Below are 24852 nucleotides of genomic sequence, written 5' to 3'. Positions count from 1 at the left end.
CATGCAGTTCCAGCATTAACTCCCCACTCTCACACAGCCACAAAGCACACAAACAGGCTCTTCAGCCCATTAAGTTTCTGCTGTTTATCAAGCACTCCTTTATACCAATCCCACTTTGTGCTCCCCACAATACTGTCACCCACCTAAACACCAGTAGCCAATCAATCTGCTTGTCTTTGGAATTGTTTATTGAGAGATATGGCATATATTCTGACCCACTCTATTAACAGACTAGCCCATTCAGCTTTGAAAACGTGGGCGGAAACCGGGGCACTCCGAGGAGAACCACAGGGGGCGATTGGACAAACTCCTTACAAACAGAAGCGGGTTGAGAGAGGAAGCACAGGCAGTTCCCGAAGTCAGAACTGAACCGACACTGCCTACTGAGTCGCCAACACCTCCACCAGATGCTCCGAGTGTGCCGTCATGTCTCTAACCTAGTCAGGGCAGTTGTCTTTTCAGCCACTCTGACCATTTGGGAATATCTTTTGTTTCCCTAATAAGCTCAGGCATCGCCGTGAGCCAAAAGAAGCTGGAGTAATATTAAAGGTACAACTCGAACGCCAGGAGAGTTTCGCGCCGTGTATATACATAGTTGACGCCGGGTTACTCCACACCTTCTTGCGGGCGGACCCCATAGCTGCTTTCCCAGAGCCGACTGCACTTGGCGTGCCGCTCATCCCGCTCCCGAGCTGCCGGTGGCGTCTTTTGAAAGAGTGCACCGTTCGGAATTGGAACAGCCGCCCAACGCGCCTCCAAGCCGGCAGGCCGGTCAGAGAGGAGCCCCCGGCATTCGGAGGGTCTGGCTTGGGATGACGGACCCCCGCCCATCCTCTCCCCTTACACTCAGCCGCAACCCAGCTTCCAGGAACTAATCCAAAATTCGTTTGCTTATGCAGGCTGGGGGACCAGAGCAAAGCAACATTAATAAATCACGCATTACTGTTATAAAGTTAAATATTTAGTATAATAAAATTTAAATGCATTTTAACAAAAATTAATTCAATTTTGAAAAGCCCTCACTTTTTAAGTTTTCACTTTTTGCTATCCTCGCACCTTTTAAATGTTCTTAATTTTACTGTAATTTGCCATGTTTAATTTACAAAGAATGCACCAAGCAACCGGTGGCTTGACCATACCTCTACCTCTCCCTGATGCTATGCAAAATCTTTCACATCGGATGACTTATGCACAGCCCAGTAAGCCTTTCAGAAGCAGCAGAGAGGGTGTATATTTTTTATATCTGACACCTGGAAAGGAGATAGGGGCAGGAGTCAAATGGCACTCAGGCAATTCGATGTTATCTTTGGATTGAAGATTAGGGGAGAGCATGTTGCAGTCCAATGGCCAACAGAGCAACACAGCGTGGAAAAAAGGCCCTTTGACCCAACTGCTCCATACTGACTAAGGTTCCCATCTAAGCTTGTCCCATTTGCTCCCATTTAGTCTGTATCAATCTAAATCTTTCCTATCCAGGCACTTTTAAAAGTGCCTCAACCACTTCCACTGCAGCCCTTTCAAATACAGACTACTCTCCAGGTGAAGGAGTTGCCTCTCAATTTCCTTTTAAATTTCCTTCCTCTTATTGTAAACCTATATGCACCTAGTTCTTGATTCCCTAGTCCTGAGGAAAAGATGGGGCACATTCACCCTACATGATATACATAAGATAACCCCTCAGTCTCCTATGCTGCACTGAAAAAAGTTCCAACAACTCAACCTCCATTTATAACTCACAGTCCCTCAAGTCCTTGCAACTCTTTCGTAACTCTCCCTTGCACTCTTTCCAGCTTAATGACATCTTGACTGAAACTAAACACAACATTCCAAATGTGGTCTCATCAATGTCTTTACAACTCAATATACGAGGGGTGATTGATAGGCTTGTGGCCTAAGGTAGAAGGAGTCAATTTTAGAAAACTTAGCACATTTATTTTTCAACATAGTCCCCTCCTACATTTACACACTTAGTCCAGTGGTCGTGGAGCATACAGATCTTGGACCAGAAAGTGTCCACAGATCGGTGATTGACAAGTTCGTGGCCTAAGATAGAAGGAGATGAGTTATACAGTTCTCGTTACATGCTCATGCAGGTCAACTCTTTGAGTGATTATGCAGAAAGTTTGAAGTTAATAACTCACCTCCTTCAACCTTAGGCTATGAACTTATCAATCAACCCTGATGAGTTATTAACTTCAAACTTTCTGTATAATCACTCAAAGAGTTGAACTGCATTTGCGTGTAACGAGAGCTGTATAACTCATCTCTTTCTCCCTTAGGACACGAATTTACCACTCACCCCTGCTGTGGACACTTCCTGGAGGTCCAAGATCTGTTTGCTCCATGACCGCTGGACTAAGTGTGTAAATGTAGGAGGGGAATATGTTGAAAAATGTGCTATGTTTTCTAAAATTGACTCCTTCTACCTTAGGCCATGAATATATCAATATCCCCTCGTAGCATCCCAACTTCTATACTCATTGTCCTGACCAATGAAGGCCAATGGCCCAAAAACTTCTTCATCACCATGTCTACTTGTGATACCACTTTCAGGGAATCATGTTTTGTCTCTGCCCTATACTCCTCAGGGGCTTTTGTTCACTGTGGAAGTCTTATACTCATTTGTCTTCACACCTCACACCTATCTGAATTAAATTCTGCTTACCATTCCTTGACCCACTTAACCAGCTGAACAAGATACCTTTGAAAATCTTGATAACAATCTGCACTCTCAACGACACTGCCTATTTTAATGCGATCTACAAACTCACTAACCATGCTTTGTACATTTTCATCCAGATTAATGATATAGATAACAAAAATAGCAACAATCTTAGTATGAACTCTTGGGAAACATCACCAGTCAAGGTTCAAAAGTTCAAAGTAAATTTATTATTAAAACATATATGTCACCATATACAACCCTGAGGTTAATTTTCTTCAACGGTTTTAGGGGTACACTTAATGTCAGAGAAATGTATACAATATACATTCTGAAATTCTTTTGTGGACATACTCAAATAATAAAATAATAACCATAATAGAGTCAATGAAAGACTGCATCAACTTAGCTGCTGAACCAGTGTGCAAAAGATATAAAGGCCTTCCATCCAAAAAAAACCTTGCACCATCACTCCTGCTTCCTAGCATCAAGCCAATTCTGTAAACAGTTAGCAAGCTCTCCCTGGATCTCATGCAATCCAACTTTACACAGCAACCTACTATCAAAGTCCATATAGACCTTATCAACTGCCCTGACCTCATCTGCTTTTCTGGTTACATCTTCAAAAATAACCTCAAATTCATGAGATATGACCTCCTGCTTCCTACTCAAAGCCATGCTGATTATCCCTAATCAACCCCTGTTTTTCACAAATGCTTGTGCATCTTGTCTCTCAGAATTCTCTCTAGTAATTCACCTGCCAGAGATTTTAGATTCACTGGTGCATAGCTCCCAGATTTTTTTCATTACAGCCCTTCTCAAATAAGGATACATTAGCCACTCTGCAATCTTCCAGTGCTTCATCCATCACTAATGTGCAATGATAACACTAATGTGTCGTCTCTCCACCGGGGCTCCCACAACTTCTTCCGGGGCTCTCCAGCAGTGGATATACCAGAAGATTTATTTACCTTCATGTATTTTAAATCATTCAATACTTCCTTTGCTGTAATGCAGACTATTGCCAGGACTTCCCCATTGAATACCTCAAGCTGCTTAAATCTTTGTCCATGGAAGTAAACAGGAATATTTGACCACCTCACCCATTTCCTGTGACTTTGCAAAGAGAAGTCAATTTAAATCTTTGAGGAGTCTCTAGTCACTCTTTCCCCTTTAATATAGTTATAATGTCTCTTTGGACTCTACTTAATTTTTTCTGTCAAAGCTATCTCATGTCTCCTTTTGTATACCTTTATCAAATCTCCTCTCAATCTTCTACGTTCAAGGGAATAAAATCTTAACCTATTCAATCTTTCCATAAAACTCAGGTTCCCCAGACCCAGCAACATCCATTTTCTCTGTCCTCCTTCAACACCTTTACATCTTTCCTGTAGATAGGTGACCAAAACTGCACACAATGATCCAAATTAGGCCTCACCAATGTCTTAAACATAACATCCAATCCCCTGTACTTAATACTTTGATTTATGAAGATCAGTATGCCAAAAGTTTTCTTTACAACCTTATCTACTGTGTCACCACTTTCATTGAATTATGAACCTGTATTCCAAAATCTCTTTGTTCTACCACACTTCTCAGTGATTACCACTTTCTGTGCAAGACCTACCCTGGTTGGTCCTACAACACCTCGCACTTGTCTTCATTAAATTACACATGTCATTTTTCAGCCCATTTTTCCAGCTGATCCAGACTCCTCTGCAAGCCATGATAGCTTTCCTCATTGTTCACTACTCCCCAATCGTGGTGTCATCCACCATTTTGCTGATCCAGTTAACCACATTATCATCCAGATCAGTGATACAGATGATGAACCACAGCGACCCAGCACCAATCCCTGTGGCACCCCACTAGTCATGGGCCTCCAGTCAGAGAGGCAACCTTCTATTACCACTCACTGGATTCTGCCTCAAAACCAACATCTAATCCAATTTACTACCTCATCTTGAATGCCAAGCAACTGAGCCTTCATGACCAGCCTCCCATGAGGGACCTTGCCAAGCGCCTTACTAACATCCATGTAAAGAACATCCACTGCCTTACCTTCATCAACGTTCCTGGTAACTTCCTCAAAAAGCTGTAAGATTGGTTAGACATGACCTACCACATACAAAGCTATGCTGACAATCCTTAATCAGTCCCTGTCTATCCAAATATTCTAGCAACTTCCAATATCTTCCAATAACTTTCCTACTACTAATAACATACTCACGTCTATGTTTCCTGGTTTACTTTTAGAGCCTTTCTTAAACAGCAGAATAAATTCTGCTAGCCTCCAATCCTCCTGCATCTCATCTGTCACTGAGGAAGATTTAAATATCTCTGCTAGGGCCTTGGCAATGTTTGCATTTGTCTCCCGCAGGGTCTGAGGCAACACCATGTCAGGCCCTGGGGATTTATCCACCCTGATTTCCCTCAAGACAGTAAACACCTCCTCCTCTGTAATCTATATAGACTCCATGAAGTTGATGTTGTTCTGCCTCACTTCTATAGACTCTGTGTCCACCTCCTTAGTAAATACAGATGCAAAAAATGCATTTGAGATCTCCTCCATCTCTTTTGGCTCCAGGCATGAATTACCATTCCGATCTTCCAGAGGACAAGATTTGTCCATTGCAATCCTTTTTCTCTTAACATATCTGAAGGATTCTCCTTCACCTTATCTGCTAAGGCAACCTCATACCTTCTTTTAGCCTTCCTGATTTCTTTCTTACGTGTTCTCATGCATTGTGATCACTAGATACAAAGTGTTCACCTACACAAACTTCTGTCACCTGCTCTGTCACATTGCCTAATAGCACTCTCTCATTAGGACTTCTATGTACTGATTAAGAAAACTTTCCTGAACACATTTGACAAACTCTATCCTACCTAGTCCTTTTACAGTATGGAATTCCCAGTCAATACGAAGGGTGATTGCTAAGTTTGTGGCTTAACATAGAAGGAGTCAATTTTAGAAAACCTAGCACATTTATTTTTCAACATAGTCCCCTCCTACATTTACACACTAAGTCCAGTGGTCATGGAGCATACGAATCCCTTCTTTGTAGAAGTGGTTCACAGCAGGGGTGATTGATAAGTTTGTGGCCCAAGGTAGAAGGAGATGAGTTATTAACTTCAAACTTTCTGTATTGTCACTCAAAGAGTTGAACTGCATGTGCATGTAACGAGAGCGTCTTGGACCTCCAGGTGGTCCCCAGCAGGGGTGATTGATAAGTTTGTGGCCTAAGGTGGAAGGAGATGAGTTACACAGCTCTCATTACATGGAAGAAGCTCCACGGCTGCTGGACTAAGTGTGTACATGTAGGAGGGGACTATGTTGAAAAATAAATGTGCTAGGTTTTCTAACATTGACTCCTTCTACCTTAGGCCACTAACTTGTCAATCACCCCTCATGTATGGAAAATTAAAATCACCTACCATAACAACTTTATATTTCTTGAAACAATCTGTAATATTTCTACATACTTGTTCCTCAAAGGTCCTCGGACTGTTGGGTGCTCTGTAATATTGCCCCATTAACATGGTCATCATATCTTTCTTATTATTCAGTTCCACCCATAACTTCTCACTAGACGTGTTCTCTAATCTGTCCTGACTGAGCATTTTCCTTGACTGGTAACACCACCCCTCCTCCTTTAATCCCCCCTATCTAAAACAAGGGAACCCCATCGAGATGCCAGTCCTGCCCCTTCTGAAACCAAGCCTCACTAATGGCTACAGTATCATAATGCCAGATGCTGATCCATGCCTTTCTTATAATGCTTCTTGCACTGAAATATACGCAACTCAAGACATTAGTTGCACCATGCTCAAACTTTTGAATCCTGACTTTGTTTGATGTCTTAACAACATCTGTCTCTACAACTTCTCCACTGCCTGCTCTGGCACTCTGGTTCTCATTCTCATGAAATTCTAATTTAATTCCCCCCCCCCCCGCCCCTCAACAGTGCAGCACTAGCAAACCTTACTTCTAGGATATTAGTTCCCTTCCAGTTCAGGTGCAAACCATCTCTTTTGTACAGGGTCCACCTTCTCTGGAAGAGAGGCCAATGATCCAAAAATTGTATGCCCTCTCCTACACAAACTCCTTAGCCATTTGTTAAACTGTATAATCTTCTTATTTCTGGCCTCACTAGCACTTATTTCTGGATCACACCCCTGGAGGTCCTGCCCTTTAACCTAGCACCCAGCTCCCTGAACTTACTTTGCAGAACCTCGTCCTTCTTCCTACTTATGTCATTGGTACCTACATGGACCACAGCCTCTGGCTGTTCACCCTCCTATTTAAGAAAGTTGAGGATGCGTTACGAGGTGTCCTTGACCCTGGCACCCAGGAGGCAACATTCATCTGGGAATCTTGTCCTTGTCCACAGCATCTCCTTTCTGTTCCCTTAACTATCAAATCCCCTCTCACCACAGCTCATAGCTCACCTCTCTCTCTCCTTCCCTTCTGAGCCACTGAGCCAGACTCAGTGCCAGAGACCTGACCACTGTGACTTTTTTTTGTTGGGTCATCCCCCCAACAACATCCCGTGGTATACCTGTTTTTGAGGGGGATGGCCATAGAGGTGCCCTGCACTTACAGTATTAACCCCTTCCACTTCTAGACTGTCATCTGGTTTCCTGTGTCCTGCACCTGTGTGGAACTACCTCTCTACATGTCCAATGTATCACCAACACCCCCCCACCCCAGCCTCCCAAATGATCCAATTCCACCAGCAACTCCTTAACTTGGAGTGTGAGAAACTGGAGCTGGATGCACTTCTCACAGGTGTAGTTTTTAGGGACACTGGAGGTCTCTCTGCCTTCCAACAACCTCAAAGCTCAAACTGCTGCGAGTCATTGCCTTTTCTATTTAATTAATGAACCTGAGTGAACAACACCTTCTCAGTCTATCAATCTCTCCGATTGACTGCTGCTGATGAAGGGTCCTGGACTAAGACATTGACTGTTGATTTTCCTCCATAGAAGCTGCCTGAGCTGCTGAGTTCCTCCAGCATTGCGTGTGTTAATACTGCCAAAATATACCTCGCCTCAGCTTAGAAGCTGAAACTGTGGATCACTTATTTCCCTTTCCATTAGTAATTTACACTAATAAAACTACGATCATTGGTGTAAAGTGTTCCCACACTGCAAAAAGTCACTTGTCTTGCCCCATTTCCCAAGAGTAGGTCAGATTTTGCCCTCTCTCTGGAAAGGCCTTCAATATAGTGCATGAGGAACTTTTCTGAATCCTCTCCTATCTAACCCCTTAGCACTACAGCAATCTCACTCTATGTAGGAGCTGTGTATAGTGTGCTGCGCATTTATTCTGTATATTATGGTAACTAGTCTCATTAGTTGGGGGTATGTGAAAATGAAGGGGATAAGTTCATGCTTATTTTTGTAGCTTGGGACTGTGATGATCATATCTTTGCTGACCGCTGAAATAACACTCAGTAGTGCTTAACTACATGTTTGCTAATTGCTAATAAAGGATTGAACTAGGGAATTCGACTCTTCGGAGCTTTCATTGGAACTGTGGATGCGTCATGCAAGTTTAACAGCTCCACGGGGTTGTAGGCTGGTGGCAATTGATTTTGTTTTGATTTTAGATCAACTTTTTGCCGTTGGTGTATATTAACAAAATTAATATTCCTTACTATGACAGATCTATTATTCTTGCAACTATCTGCAATCTCCCAGCATGTTGTTTCCTCTAATTCCTGGTGACTATCTGGGGACCTATAGTACATTCCCAGCAATATGATCATCTCCTTTATGTCTCAGCTCCACCCAAAATGCCTCACTGAATGATCCCACAGTAATTTCATCTCAGACTACTGCCATGATTGTCTCCCACCTACAGCACCTGTACCCCAGAATATTAACTGACCAATCCTGACCCTTTGCCATTTTTCTGTAATGACTATAATGTTCCAGTCCCAATTCAGTTGTCTAAGCCCTAAGCTCATCCACCTTACCTGACCGGCCTGTTGCATTGAAATAAATGTAATTTAATCAGGTTGCTTCCGCACACTCTGCCACGCTGCTGCATGTCCTGTCTAAAGTCATCGAATTCTATCTCAACTTCCAGCTCCCTGTTAATTTAGCTTAAACCCTCTCATGTAGCACCAGCAAATCTGCTTCTTACTCAGTTCAGGTGCAACCCACCCTCCTGCCCCAGAAAAGACCCCAACGGCCCACCAATCTGATTCCCTGCCCCTTGCCTCAAATCTGCAGGCATACACTCCTCTGCCATTTTCTTAGCCTCACTAGCTTGTGGCACAGAGAGCAATCCAGGGAAGATTATCCTCAAGCTTCTGCTTTTTAACCCATTTCATGACTCCCTATGCTCACTTCACAGGACCTCATCCCTTTTTCTACCCATGTCATTTGTGACATATGTCTTATGATCTTAATTGTTGGCAAGTTTTCTTTCATTATGACACTCAGTGTAGGTGTGCTTTGTAACACCGAAGGTGTTCAACACACATCAAATATCTAAGTGTCTCAAACAAAAATCACAATAACTTACTCGGGAAGACCCACCCTCTCAACTGCCAGCACTGTTTTGTGCTCTAAGTTCCAGCATTGCTGCAAAATCTTTAGTAGTAACCTACATGTGTACAACTTGTTATTTAGGATACAGGGATATTGAAACAGTATGAATACAAGAGCCAGTGGACCAAAACCCTCAAATTTCCTGTTGCGCAATTATAAGGCTTGCCCACCCTTCAACCCAGCATCAACACTTGCATCTGTTTTGCCTGCTCTCTACCCTCTCTGCAACTTAAAACATTCATAGAACACAGAACAGTACAGCCCAGGAACAGGCAATTTGGACAACAATGTTGTGCCAAGCCAGCTGAAGCACAAATTAAAAACACCCAAACACTGATCCCTCCTACCTACACAATGTCCACAACCCTCCACCTTCCTTACATACATCTGCCTATCCAGTCATCTCTTAAAAGCTTCTAAAGTATTTGCCTCTACCATCATATAGGGCATTCATCACTGAGTAAAAAACTTACTCCTCACATCCCCCTTGAACCTACCCCCCTCACCTTCAATGCATGCCCTTTGTTGTTAGACATTTCAAACCTGGTAAATACACTCTGTCTACTCTATCTATGCCTCTCATAACCTTATAGATCTCTCCTCAGCCTTATCGACCTGTGTAGCCACTTCCAAGGAACCCTTCCCTGCTATCTAATTTTGCCAGAGCAAAGCATTGATCTGAAACATAAACTATTTTTCTTCATTGCTTATTTTGCTTGACCTGCAGAGTATTTCCAGCTTTTTTAAAATTCAGATTTCTACAATTTGTGGTCTTCTGTCTGCAGATCACATTCCCTTTGAGAAAGATACAATATAGAAACAGACCCTAATTATAATCACTTTATCCTTCCCACTTTACCATTAACTTAATTTCCCCCCACCCCCACCAAAATTCTACCATTCACCTACATATTAAGGGCAATTTACAGCAGACAATTAATCTACCAACATGCATTTCCTTTGGCGTGGGAGGAAACCCAAGCAGTTACAGAGTGAAGGGGCGAACACTAGATTGCATTCAAGATCAAGACTGAACCTCACGACTGGAAGTGTGAGGCATCAGCGTTACTAGTTATAAAGACAAGAGATTCTGCAGATATTGGAAATCCAGTGCACCTCACACAAAATGCTGGAAGAACTCAGCAAGGACAGGCAGCATTGATGCAGAGGAATAACTCGTCGATGTTTCAGGCTCAGACCCTTCATCAGGATCTTATGAACTTGAGTTCTTCCAGCATTTCCTGTGTGTAACATACCAGTTGCACCATTGTGCTGTGCAATTACTCCTAAATGATGGGGCCCTGTATTGAAAGGTTTATCTTATTGTTAAATTATGCATGTACACTGATTTTTGTCTTCTCCAGTAGCCATGAAATACAGAAAAAAAAGGGAGCTGTTGAAAAAAGCTATCAACACCCAGCCCCACATGAAAAAAAGAAACAAATTTCGCAATCCTCAAATTCCCCACTGAAAGAAACCTATCAGATGGCCCACATTGAAAACTGGAACATCAAACCCCAAACCCCTCCCTTGCACAAAACCAACAGAACAAAACCAACTTCACTATCACCTGAACAAGATCTTTTCAGAAGGACATTACACCAACGCTCTGAAACACGAAACTGTCCACAAAACTGCCCAAATCATGCTCATACTCTGAATTAACATTTGATTTTTAACTTCAATGAGCCTCGATGGGAGAGCCTGAATGCACAGTGTCCAAATGCAGCAACACAATGACTGGGAGGCCTAAACAAGACTCATACTCTCCCCGCTGCTCTCATGCCAGCATAGGTGATTTATATACTTTGGCTGCTGCAAATTATGCTTTCACTCACCAACAAAAGAAGTTTGGTAGGTTTAGCGGCCACAATAAAAAAAACGTAGTGAGTGAGTGTGTGTGTATTGATGCACCATCAATAACTCACTCTGAGACGTAAAGGCGAGATATCGGCTTTTATTGACTGGATGAAGGCCCTGTCCCCCGCGCTGTACCACCTGCTTTTAGTTGCCACCGGTTTACAGTCGAGGGTCAGGTTGGCGAACAGCGATGGGGGAGGGATCTTGAGGGTGGAGAGGCTGCAAGTGGTGTTGGTAGCGCAGCTGTCAGCATGGCACTGGGCGGGACATGTGGTTTGGATCTTAACGCTCGGCGATCGAGACGGCTGACATGCTGGAAGCTGCGCTGCACAACGCTGATGCTGTCCAGCCGCGTGATTCCCCGCCAGTTCCGTGGACACCTCAGACCCCTCTGCCACTGGTTCCCACGAGCAAATTCGCCACCGCCGCTGCCAGTCGTGATTCCACGAACTCCCCGAATCCGACCACGGCGGTGGCCAGGCGAAAGCCCGAGCTGTGTTATTTCTGCTGACTCGAAAAGCAACCCCGAAAATGCTGCCTGGCTCGAGAAGCGACCTGCTCCAGCTGCGGGAAGAAGGGCCATTTCGCCAAGGTCTGTAAGTCTAAACCGCATGTGGGGTCCAGCAGCACTCCGTGTGAGACGTGGGGGCCGCCATCTTGCATGCCTGGATGTTGGCGGCCATCTTTGTCGGCGTCACCATGCCCCGCCCCCTACCCGTGTGAAACGTGGGGGCCGCCATCTTGCATGCCCGGATGTGGGCGGCCATCTTTGTCGGCGCCACCTCGCCCCGCCCCCCCCCCCGACCCACCGGTGCTTACCAGGCACCAAGACTGCGGTTCAACTCTGGCCACCGTAACCCTTGACCAAAGCGCCCCACACCAGCTTGCAAGGTCAATGATGGACATCCTGGTGGATGGGCACAGAACTAGTTGCCTGTTTGACACGGGCAGCACTGAGAGTTTTATTGACCTGGACACAGTGCAACGCTGTGGACATATGACACGGCCAATAAGCCAGAGGGTCACCTTGGCTTCTAGGTCGCATTCCACAGACATCCGGGGGGTTGTGTAGCAACATTGGTGGTGCAGGGCACAGAATATAGGAACTTTGCGCTACTGGTCATGCCTCAACTGTGCTATTGGGGCTGGACTTCCAGAGCCACCTCGAAAGCGTAACTATGGAGTATGACGGGCCCCTCCCACCACTCACTGTCAGGAATCCTCAGTTTGGTGGGACTTCGCCATATACCCCATTACTACACACACACACACACCCCGAACCACACGTCCCGCCCAGCGCCATGCCGACAGCTGCACTACCGACACCACTTGCAGTCTCTCCACCCTCAAGATCCCTCCCCCATCGCTGTTCACCAACCTGACCCCCAACTGTAAACCGGTGGCAACTAAAAGCAGGAGGTACAGCACGGGGGACAGGGCCTTCATCCAGTCAATAAAATTGATGCACCATCAATAACTCACTCTGAGACGTAAAGGCGAGATATCGGCTTTTATTGACTGGAAGAAGGAACAAGCAGTGGTTGACCACCATACTACATCCTGGAGACTGAGAGGCCGGGCGCAGGCCTCAATTGCCTTTATACCGGGGTCTGTGGGAGGAGCCACAGGAGCAGTCAGCAGGGGGCGTGTCCAGACAGGTATATGTAGTTCACCACATGTATATATATAGAATCTGGAAGGAGGTACGTAGGGAGTATAGCACAGGAACAGGCCCCTTGGCCTACACCTGTACCAAACAAACTGAATCAAACTAATTCTGTTCAGCCAGCAGATGATCCCTACACTTCCATATTCATGTGTCTAACAAACAGCCTCTTAAACACCACTATCATATCAGTTTCCAACACTCCCCTAAGAGCCCACTTCAGGCACCCATTACTGTAAAAAAATTAAGTAAAATCTTTTCCCTCTCACCTTAAATGCATACTCTGAAGTACTTGATGTTGCTACTTTGGGAAAAAGATTCTGACCCGATATATGTCTCTCATAACTTTATAAACTTCTATCAGGTCTCCAAACTCTCATAGCGCAAACTCTAATCGAAGCAACACCCCAGCAACCTCTCTGCACCCATTTCAGAACCTCCATGTCTTTCCTCTAATGGGGCAACCAAAACTGCACACATACTCCAAGTGCAGCCTAACAAAATTTTATATGCCTGTAACAGTGTTCAATGCCCTGATTAATGAAGGAAATGTGCCATATACACCATATATGCTTGAGACGCCACTTCCAGTGAGCTATGGACTCAGACTGCAAGATCCCCTTGTACTTCAACCTCTCACTGCTATGGGCGTAAGTTCCCACTTGCTTCAAAAAGGCAACAATTCATACCAGTGCCTATGAAGAATAATGTGAGTTGCCTTAATGACCATCTCCTGGTAGCACTCACTTCAACAGTGATGAAATACTTTGAGAGGTTGGTCAAGACTAGACTGAACTCCTGCCTCAGCAAGAACCTGGACCCATTACAATTTGCCTAATACCACAATAGGTCAATGGCAGACGCAATCGAAGGGGCTCCCCACATGGCTTTAGACCATTTGGACAACACAAACACTATGTCAGGATGCTGTTCATCGACTATAGCTCAGCATTTAATACCATCATTCCCACAATCCTGATTGAGAAGTTGTAGAACCTGGGCCTCTGTACCTCCCTCAGCAATTGGATCCTCAACTTCCTAACCGGAAGACCACAATCCATGTGGATTGGTGATAATATATCCTCCTCGCTGATGATCAACATTGGTGCACCTCAGGGGTATGCGCTTAGCCCACTGCTCTACTCTTTATATACACATGACTGTGTGGATACCACCTTTAAATTTGCTGACAATACAACCATTGTTGGTAAAATCTTAGGTAGGAACGAGAGGACATACAGGAGTGAGATATATCAACTAGTGGAGTGGAGTGGAAGTGCTGATTGTGGACTTCAGGAAGGGTAAGACAATGGAACACATACCAATCCTCAAAGAGGGATCAGAAGTGGAGAGAGTGAGCAGTTTTAAGTTCCTGGGTGTCAAGATCTCTGAGGATCTAACCTGGTCCCAACATATTGACAGTTATAAAGAAGGCAAGAAAACAGCTATGCTTCATTAGGAGTTTGAACCAATTGGGCATGTCAACAAATACACTCAAAAACTTCTAAAGATGTACCGTAGAGAGCATTCTGACAGGCTGCGTCACTGTCTGACATGGAGGGGCCACTGCACAGGACCGAAAGAAGCTGCAGGATGTTGTAAATCTAGTCAGCTCCATCTTGGGTACTAGTCTACAAAGTACCCAGGACATCTTCAGGGAGCGGTGTCTCAGAAAGGCAGCTTCCATTATTAAAGACCTCCAGCACCCAGGACATGCCCTTTTCTCACTGTTACCATCAGGTAGGAGGTACAGAAGCCTGAAGGCACACACACAGCGATTCAGGAACAACTACTTCCCCTCTGCCACCCGATTCCTAAATGGACATTGAAACTTCGAACATTACCTCACTTTTTCAAAATACTGTATACAGTATGTTTTTTGCACCTTTTAAATCTATTCAATGTACGTATACCGCAATCGATTTATTTTATTTTTTAAATTATTTTTTTCTATGTTATGTATTGCATTGAACTGCTGCAGCTAAGTTAACAAATTTCACGTCACATGCTGATGATAATAAACCTGATTCTGATTAAGGATTCTGTCATTCACCATGTACATTAGACCTTCTAAAGTGTTTGGATTGTACTCTCTGTATACGATGTATATCAGGGGTGGCCATCCTTTCACATTCCATGTGCCAATTTTTCACTCACAAGTTCAGATGCACCATACAATTCTTGTACCCCCATTCAATTCTTGTAAAAATGTTAATAGATGTATTTAGCATTTTTACATAATATATTGATTTAATATAAAAACAAGATAAACATTACTTACCTTAATGAGACTTTTAACAAATATATTTTGTCTTCTTTTGATTTCCTTTTTCTTAATCACATATTCTTTCCGTAACTCAGACCCAAGCACTAGCTTCAGTTTTCCGTCTATTTCAGTCTGATGTTGTGTTTTATAGTGTCTATTAAGATCATGTCTTCTATTATGTGAGAAAGTGTTTTCACAAACAACGCACAATGGTTTTCCTGACGGACCCGCTATAAATAAGAACTCATTTTCCCACTGTTCATTGAATTCACGCTTACTATCACTTTCTGCTTTTCTTTTGCACTGTGACAGGTAACTGAATGTAAAAACTAGGCTTAATTTTCGAAAAAGTACAAAACTGCAAATGTTCACAAAGGATGAGCAAAGCACAACTCTGTAGCACACCAGTGTCAATTGTAAACTGACAGGCAAAAACCTGCGACGCACCGCTGGTGCAGACGCCTAGCGCCTCAGGATCAAACAAGTGTCAAACGTGTATTGAACAGTTATGGAACAACTGCAGAACAAAAGTCCTTCTTTCCTGGTTTGACTCATTGATTTTTTTAAAAATTGAAAACAGATTAATATGAAAGAAGATAACATTCGCCAAAAGATGTGCACGAAATAATAAAATCGCTAAAAATAATTGTTTTAGATTTAGATAAAAAAAGTTTTAGATTTATTCTCAGTAAAACATATTTCTAGCTCTAAGTTGCTTGAATTCCTGTTATAGATTTTTTTCTACTAATCAGTTTTTGGTTAATACTTTTTGCATGAGTAGGCTTACTTTTTTATTATTATCACTGGGATGCAATGTGCCACTTCCAATCATCCAATGCCCCACTTTTGGTGCATGCGCCATAGGTTGGCCATCCCTGATGTATATCCTGCTGTATCCTTTGACAGCCCTCTACACTGTCTTCAACTTCAACTTTTGTCATCTGCAAACTTACTAAGTCCACATTTACATTTTCATCTGTCATCTACATGTCATAAGCAAGAGAGCTCCCACAGCACCTATCACAGTGAAACACCAGTGACCTCCAACCTGAATAACATATTTCCACATTACCCACTGTCTCTTAAGAGCAAGCCAATTCTGAATCCAAACAGCCAAGCTACCCTGGGTTCCATGCATCTTAACTGTTGGATCAGCCTACCATGAGGAACTCTGTCAAACAAACTCCTTAGTAAAATCCAAATGGACACAACTATGTTCATCCATCACCTTCATCTCCTTCTCTTAAAACTCAATTATGTTGGTAAAACATGACCTGCCCTGGACAAAGATATGCCATGAGGCCATGGTTTTCCAAATACTCATGTCTCTAAGAATCCTCTTCAATAAAATATAGGCATTCGTTAGTCTCGTGAGACCATGGATTTGCGCCTTGGAAGGTTTCCAGGGTGCAGGCCTGGGCAGGGTTGTATGGGAGACCAGCAGTTGCCCAAGCCTTCCCCTCTCCATGCCACCGATGTTGTCCAAGGGCACTAGGACAAGCAGCTTGGCACAGGTGTCGTCACGGAGCAATGTGTTGTTAAGTGCCTTGTTCAAGGGCACAACACGTTGCCTCAGCTGAGGCTCGAACCAGTGACCTTCAGATCACTAGACTGATTCCTTATCCACTAGGCCACGCACCAACCCTCTTCAATAACTTACTTATAATTGATGAGAGTTTCATCAGCTCATTATTTCCTTTATCACCTACATTACCCTTCTTGAACATGTTGAAAACTACATGGAAAAATAAAGAAATGTAGTTCTTTACAGGATTAGTGTAAATGGGTGATTGCTGATCAGCAAGGCCCTAGTGGGTCAAACTGTCCTTCCCCCTGCTGAACAACTCTGCAAGTTTCTAACATTGGGTCATACAGAGTTTCCCATGTGCCACAATAGTTCAATTCAATTCAAAAATTCAACACTCAATGGCTTTGTTCTTTATTTTAATATTTTGGAATACAGTCCAGCAGTTAAAAGTTTTCTTTGCAGCTTTTTCCACACTCAATAAGCAACGTGAGTGGTCTTTTTCTAGTAATATGCAATTGATCAGTCTACAGCGTGCAAGGCAATAGTAAAGTTACAAACATGACCACAACGAGCACAAGTGATTTTCTATTAAACTAAAAGGTACCAGGCTTCATTCCCCACTCTTTGCTGCATCCCTTTTCACAAAACTATTTGGAAACGTAGCACTTTCAACTTCTTCACTCTTTGGTTTACCAGTGTTGGTATAAAAAGGGCTTCATTCAACCCATGTATATAAATCAAGTGGAGACAAGATAAAAAAAGAAAGTAATCCAGTCTCTGTAACAAAATGGAATAGAGCGAGAAGGCACAAGTTTGGCTCCTAAATTAGGTAGGTATCCTGTTGGAAATTAAAAGAATTTCTATTTATATTTTGAAATAGGCAATATAAATAGGCTGAATTGTATTAGTGAAGTCAGAAAACCAGCCACCTGTAGATTGGTCTATCGTCAAAACTCAATTCACTGTTGGTACCAGTAATTGCCAGTGCAAAATACCAGTAACAGAATAAAATTTCTGCTGACAGGATTAAACAAGATCTGGTCTTGAGTTTTTGACAATTAAAAAAAAATCTTCCCCTGGTGAATAAAAACTGTAAACTTAAGATTGATTACACTTCATCTAAACTTCCAGGAAAGGTTAGTAAGTACAGTATATAAAAGACATTGCGATATCGAAACACTTTGTTTGGAATCTTTTGGAATAGAACTGTCTGCACTTTACTGCATTAGTTGTTTTCAAATCTGGTGTAAGAATTTGGTTCATTGAAGAGACCTGAAGGAAACAAAACACAGATGTTAAAATTCACAATTTTACACTTGCATATTTAATGCACAAAACTTAATTTTTCTTACAAGCAAAACCTCTTGAGTAAATCAGCTTGAGTAAGAAGGTGCTTACAACAATTGCTCGAAAAAATACATTTTCTCTCCATTAATTGAAATAGATATTTAATTACAAGTCCATTTTTAAAGTAGTAAAGCCTCATGAGGGAATTAGCAGTGCAAAGACAGGCATTTTCTTGTCTGTATGACTACCAATCCATCTAGTCTTCTAAATGAAAGCACAATGTGCCTTAGGTACCAGGCTGTGTACTTTTTTTTCCCCCAAACAACACATGGGCTCCCACTTGCACCTTAACCTCCTGCCTTTAGTCCCTCGAAATAACTTGCATTATTCAGGCCTACATGCTTTTTTTTCTTTGAAGTACTATTATTTTGCTAATAGATAATAGATACCAGTATGCAGGTATATAGAGCAAAACACATGCAACAAGGGTCCTTCCAAATCAAAACAAAATTTAGAAGCTTTGAGAATCAACAGAAAACCAAGATGAACTCTGTTTGAAAAGAATGGTCAAAATAAACAAACATAGAAAATTTATTGCACTATCAGAAATGGAAATGATAAAGTTAGATAACACAATGGAGAAGGCTTGATTTTGTTGAATGTAGATGGGTGGAGACCTATGTGAAGCATTAACTCTTCTAGATGGTAAAAATAGCTGCAATTTAACAGATCTGTCTTAAAACATGCAACAAACATGGTACTGTAAGTGGCAAAAATTAATGGGGAATAACCTAATTCAGGCACAGTGGAATACTCTCAAAAGGCAAAATAAATTTTCCAAAATGCAGTTCCTCACCATATTTCTTCCTGATCTCATCATGCCGAACTTTCATTTCGCTTTTCCTGCAGGACAAAAATGAAGTTTGAAATAAGGTCAAGTGGAACTTCTCAAATAATGTACAGCAGTGACATCCCACAACCATATAGGATAAGATTTATCATTGATCACCACAATGCCAGTCTCACTGACCACACGAAGACCACTGCTCGTGTGGGCCACCCAAAACTGTAAAATATTCATATAATTGGGTTGAAAAGTTTCCAACCAGAAGACAAGAGGTTTTTCTTGTGTTTAGCCTCAATGTAGCAGTAGAGAAGGCTAAGGATAGACGGGTTGGTTGGCAGCGGAAAGAAAAGATAAAATGACAAGCAACAAGAAGCAGGAGGAGATGGCCGCTGCTGGCAGAGGGAAGGTACACACTGGGTGCTCTCCACCACATACTGTATCTGTCCACCTGGTTTTCACCTCTCTTTGTTCTTCCCTCCCATCCCATCCTCCAACCTGGTTCCATGTGTAGCATATGTAATATTTGAGTAATATTGTAAATGTGTTGTTTGATTAAGCACATCAAGTAACACATTCTTTGTTTACATAATTCATTATGGGTTATATGCAAGAAGTACATGCATACGATATGTCATTACGCCACTACTTCATATGTGTGTACCTCACTGAAGTAAAACAAAGTAGCCACATTATTCCCAGCTCTCATGTTTTTCTTTCATTTAGTTTCTGGAGCTACAAAATATAACACTGGTGATGAGCAAGTTTTAAAATGAACCCAAGACGACGACCTCCTTATTGATGTGCAGTATGTTTTTACTTCACAAAGGCAGAAAGATGGTCGAGTTTAAAAGGGAAAGGAAGAAAACAGATGAAATTCCTGGGTTCACAAATAGTGAGTCCCAGGTGCAATAATAATAAATTTTTAAAAAGGTTGAAATGGCTGGCTACATCATCAAGATAGACGTGTTCGATTACACAGCAGCTAATTGGGTGATGTATACTGAGTGAATTGAGCAGTATTTATAGCAAATGAAATAGGCAATGAAAAGTGATGCCAGTTTTGCACAGTGTAACAGGTGGAAAAGCATACAGTTTGCTTAGAAGTTTAACTGCTCCAACCAAACCAGCTGAAATGAGCTTTGCTGATATCGTGAATGTAATGCAGAAACATTTAGAACTGAAACTATTGTTGAAAGTAGAACAAGTTAGGTTTCATAGGTGGGATCAAAACAGAGGAGATTCTAATTTAGCTTACATGGTTGAATTGAAGAGATTGTCAGCTCAGAAATGGGCTTAATGCTGCACTGAGAGTTAGTTTCAGGAGATCCAAGTGTGAATGCAAGGGTCAACCCAGGAACAGCACACCTAGTGAATTGCTGGTTGTGGAGAGTGATACAAGATCAAATTCAAGACAACAAATCATGGAAATGTTGGATTGTCCTCTTTATCCTAGGAAAAGGAAATACCCAAAAAAATTTACAAAAGAGAACACTCCTCTTGACATATTCTCAATAATGCAAATCAAAAGTCTCTGTAATATAGCCAAGATGATCAAAATGGAAACCAGAAAAGACTGCACACTGTCTTAGTTCTACATGGCCACCCAAAATGGCTAGAATGTGAGGACTGAGAGTTGCTGTACCATCCAAGTTCAGAAATGAAGTGTTCAAAGAGCTACATGCTAGGTGTGGTGAAAATGAAAATGTGGGCTCGAAGCTTTGTCTGGTGGCTTGCAACAGATCAGCAGATTGAGCAGCTTGCCATGCATTGTCCGGGATGCCAACAAGTCCAGAAGATGCTAACAGCAGCATCTCTCCATCCCTGGGAATGACCTGCATTGCCTTGGTAGAAGGTTCATGTAGGTTTTGCTGGACCATTCATGGACACAAATTTATTGGTAGTAGTGGATGCAGCTATAAAGTGGCCAGAAGTGTTCCCAACAGCCTCCACTGTTGATGTGTTGAGAAGCCTCTTCACAAAGATTCATGAAGGTTTATGCAAGAAGTATGTGAATCACATACATCATTACGCCACCATGTCATATGTGCACGCCTCAGTAAAGCAAAACAAAACAGGCACATTATCCCTGGCTCCCATGTTTTACTTTCAATTGGCTTTTAGAGTTACAAACCATAACACCACTGGTCTTACCAATCCCTCCCCACCTTACTCAACCTATCACCTACAGCCTCTGTCCCAATCATCCTCTCTCCCATCTATTCATCATCCCCTCTCCATCTGGTTCCACCATCACCTACCAGACTCTATCCCACCCCTTTCACATTGCTACTAACTGGTAATCATTTTTTCCCTCCTTGCCCTGATGCAACGTCTCAACCTTAAATTAACCACATTCCAAAAATGTACGATTAGGATTATGGGCAGGCTACATTGGCAGCAGAGACATGACACCTGCAGGCTGCCCAGCATGACCCTCACTAATTTGATTTGATGGAAGGGACGCATTTCACTGTAGGATTTGATATTTCGATGTACGTGTGACAAATAAAGCTAATCTTTAGGTAGACTATGATTTTGTAACTCCAACCATTCCTTTGCTTCCATAAATGCTGCCTGACCCAGCAAGCTCTTCTATTACTATGTTTCATATCCCAGCATCTACTGTCTTCCATCTATGTCAAAGACCAGTTTTCCATTTGAGCCAAAGACATTGAAGACTTGCAAAGTCATTTGTTTTATAAAGAATAAGCAAGAAAAGCCTTTTTGATCAAGGTAGTAACTAATCTCACGCAGACTATAAATGAGAAAGGGTATGGGGCAGGAGACACTGCCCCGATCACAGAGAGCAGTGAAACAGTGTGGCTTCTCAACATTTTCAAGAACAGACGTCTAAGCCAAAATGGATGTTATTCATGAAGACCACCTGGAAGGCAGGGAGTGGCTGGCAAAAACAGGAAAGATGCCCAAAGTCACTGGTGTAGCAACTGAAAAGTTGTCAGTTTTCCTCACCTTTCTTCTTGCCGCATTCTCCTCTGTTCCTTTTCTCTTTCCAGTTTCTGATCTGCAGCATCATTCCTGTTGGATCAAAGATATGCCTTAAAACTGAAAGCTTACTACTTGTACCCAGATTGAAAGAACAAGTTAAAAGTGCAAGTATTTTTCTATATATTGTACCTATTACATTCTTAATATCTTCTGATGTGCCCCAGTGCACAGAAGAAATCTCCCAGAGGCAAGTGAGATATCACGGATCCATAATGAGACCAGAGGTCACTTAAGAATGAGTCAACGTAAGCAATGCACTCTTCTGTTCATAGAGATGCTCACTAGTTTTGTGTGGTGTCATTAAAGAATTCCTTCCAATGCCTCATCTTCCATACTAAGCCATCAACTCCTGATCAATTTTGTTGGAAAGTTTAAAGCCAAAACATTTTCAGTTCCTTACACAACTGGTTTTCCTCTCCACACCACCTCAACCCTTCCCCCTCAGCCCCAGCCAATCCTTCCTCTTATCCTAACCCAGCAAGCCCTAAAGCTTAAGCACTAGGTCAACATCATTAATCTTATCTGCAAGTCCAAAACATGAAGGTCGTTCACCAGTGGTGTGCCTCAGGGATCTATTCTGGGACACCTACTCTTCGTGATTTTTATAAGTGACCTGGATGAAGAAGTGGAGGGATGGGTTAGTAAATTTTCTGATGACTCAAAGGTTCAAGGTATTGTGGATAGCGTGGAGAGCTGTCAGAGGTTACAGTGAGACATTGATAGGATGCAAAAATGAACTGAGAAGTGGCAGATGGAGTACAACCCAGATAAGTGTGAGGTGGTTCATTTTGGTAGGACAAATATGATGGCAGAATATATTATTAATGGTAAGACTCTTGGCAGTGTGGAGGATCAGAGGGATCTTGAAGTCCGAGTCCATAGGACAATCAAAGCTGCTGTGCAAGTTGACTCTGTGGTTAAGAAGGCATATGGTGTATTGGCCTTCATCAATCGTGGGATTGAGTTTAGGAGCCAAGAGGTAATGTTGCAGTTATGTAGGACCCTGTTCAGACTCACTTGGAGTACTGTGCTCACTTCTGGTCGCCTCACAAAAGGAAGGATGTGGAAGCCATAGAAAATGTGCAAAGGACATTTACAAGGATGTTGCCTGGATCGGGGAGCATGCCTTATGAGAATAGGTTGAGTGAACTCGGCCTTTTTTCCTTGGAGCAACAGAGGATGAGAGGTGACCTGATAGAGTTGTACAAGATGATGAGAGGCATTGATCGTGTGGATAATCAGAAACTTTTTCCCAGGGCTGAAACGGCTAATGCGAGAGGGCACAGTTTAAAGGTACTTGGAAGTAGGCATAGAGGAGATGTCAGGGGCAAGTTTTTCTTACGCAGAGAGTGGTGAGTGCATGAAATGGGCAGCCAGTGACGGTGATGGAGGTGGTTACGATAGGGTCTTTTAAGAGACTCCTGGACAGGTATATGGAGCTCATTAAAATAGAGGGCTATGGGTAACCCTAAGTAATTTCTTAGGTAAGGACATGTTTGGCACAACTTTGTGGGCCAAAGGGCCTGTATTGTGCTGTAGGTTTTTTATGTTTCTATGAGACTTGCACCAGTGTTCAATTTGTCATCAATTGTGAAATAATGGAGATGCACATTTTCAAATCAGTCATGAACCTATTCAGACAAATTTCTGAGTTTCTTGAACTGAGTGTTCAGCATTCAAATTTGCAAGTTCACCTCGGCTAAGCAAGCAGTTTCACCAGCTGAAATAAAGTCACTCTACAGCACCGGAATACAGCAGAATGCATGGGCTAATTTCCTATAATTGGAGCAATCTAAAGAAGAATCACAGACTTTTCGTACAGAAATAGACCATTCAGTTCAATATCCATTCTACTCTACACAAATTCTTCACATCCTCTAACACACACACATATTCTTTATTAGGTGCCAAATGTTTCAGTGATTTGCACTCTTAATCAAATTTTTGAGATAACAAATTCCACATTCAGACTACGCTGGAAAAAGCAATCACTCCAAACTTTAGAGGCTAGTTTATGGTTCAATTTATGCCTCCTACTCTTAATTCTTTTAGTTTATTTAAGCACCCTAATTAGATAAACCTCATCCTCTTTCATGAGAACGCCAGTTTGTTCAGCCTTCACCTGGGCATAATATTTTAAATTTAAATTATTTGACTACTATTTTCTTTTGTATTAGACCAGAACAAAATGCAATCTCCCGAACCAACCTTCCTTCTTGAATGGAAACATTATAATTCATGTTCCATAACTCATTGAGAAGCTGACTGGGGGACAAAGGAAAAGACTGTCAGCACTGTCCCACACTTTTATATAGAAGTCCAAAGACTCACCGGCTGCTCTTCTGCTTCCTGCAGCAGCAACAGCAACAGCAGATACATATGGACAAGATGATAATTCCCCCAACTACTGACATGGCAATGATCAATGCTTCAAAGTTCACTGTAAAAGAAGAGAGAAATTCAGTTTTATTTCTTCAATAGAATTAGCCACATATACTTAGTGACCACTTTATTAGGTACACCAGCTCATGGAAGCAAATATCTAATTAGCCAATCATGTAGCAGCAACGCATAAACGCATGCAGACATGGTCAAGAGGTTCAGACCAAATGTCAGAATGAAGAAGAAATGTAATGGGGGAAATGGAGAAGCATAGTTATCTCGAGGGAAAATCTTGCCTGATAAAAGTTATTGAAATTCTTTGAAGAAATAATAAGCAGGATAGACAAAGGAGAATCGGTTGATGTAGTATACTTGGATTTTCAGAAGGCCTTTGACAAGTTGCCACATGAGGCTAATAACAAGCTATGAGCCTATGGAATTACAAGAAAGAATCTAGCATGGATAAAGCAGTGGCTGATTGGCAATAGGCAAAGAGAGTCTTTTCTCATTGGCTGACGGTGACTAATGGTGTTTCACAGGGTTCTGTGTTGGGACTTGTACTTTTTACGTTGTATGTCAATAATTTGGATATTGGAATTGTTGACATTGTTGCAAAGTTTTCAGACTATATGAAGATGGGTAAAGGGGCAGGTAGTTTTGAGGAAATAGGGCAGCTACATAAGGATGTAGACAGATTAGAAGAATGGACAAAGAAGTGGCAGATATAATAGTGTTGGGAAGTGTATAGTCATGAACTTTGGTAGATAAAATGAAAGAACTGATA

General features: G+C 42.3%; 2 protein-coding genes across 2 annotated transcripts in view; both read right to left on the bottom strand.

Annotated features, from left to right (window-relative positions):
- Window positions 1–5408, bottom strand: part of LOC132392121 (cyclic nucleotide-binding domain-containing protein 2-like) — a 39344-nt gene extending 33936 nt beyond the window's left edge. Inside the window, exons 1-2 of the mRNA XM_059965970.1 lie at window positions 5395–5408; window positions 618–900 (exon numbers count right to left, since the gene is read on the bottom strand). Of these exons, the coding sequence (XP_059821953.1) occupies window positions 618–900; window positions 5395–5408 (297 nt within the window). The remainder of the gene's footprint in view (window positions 1–617; window positions 901–5394) is intronic.
- Window positions 5409–16933: 11525 nt separating this feature from the next.
- Window positions 16934–24852, bottom strand: part of LOC132392812 (pituitary tumor-transforming gene 1 protein-interacting protein-like) — a 35211-nt gene continuing 27292 nt past the window's right edge. The window contains exons 5-8 of the mRNA XM_059967212.1: window positions 24018–24126; window positions 21651–21716; window positions 18690–18736; window positions 16934–17818 (exon numbers count right to left, since the gene is read on the bottom strand). Coding sequence (XP_059823195.1) covers window positions 17772–17818; window positions 18690–18736; window positions 21651–21716; window positions 24018–24126 — 269 coding nt within the window. The 3' untranslated portion in view covers window positions 16934–17771. The remainder of the gene's footprint in view (window positions 17819–18689; window positions 18737–21650; window positions 21717–24017; window positions 24127–24852) is intronic.

This window comes from Hypanus sabinus, chromosome 4, assembly GCF_030144855.1.
Source record: "Hypanus sabinus isolate sHypSab1 chromosome 4, sHypSab1.hap1, whole genome shotgun sequence".
Lineage (NCBI taxonomy): Eukaryota > Metazoa > Chordata > Chondrichthyes > Myliobatiformes > Dasyatidae > Hypanus > Hypanus sabinus.
The sequence above is the reverse complement of the archived record's forward strand: the minus strand, read 5'-3'. Positions and strand labels throughout refer to the sequence as shown.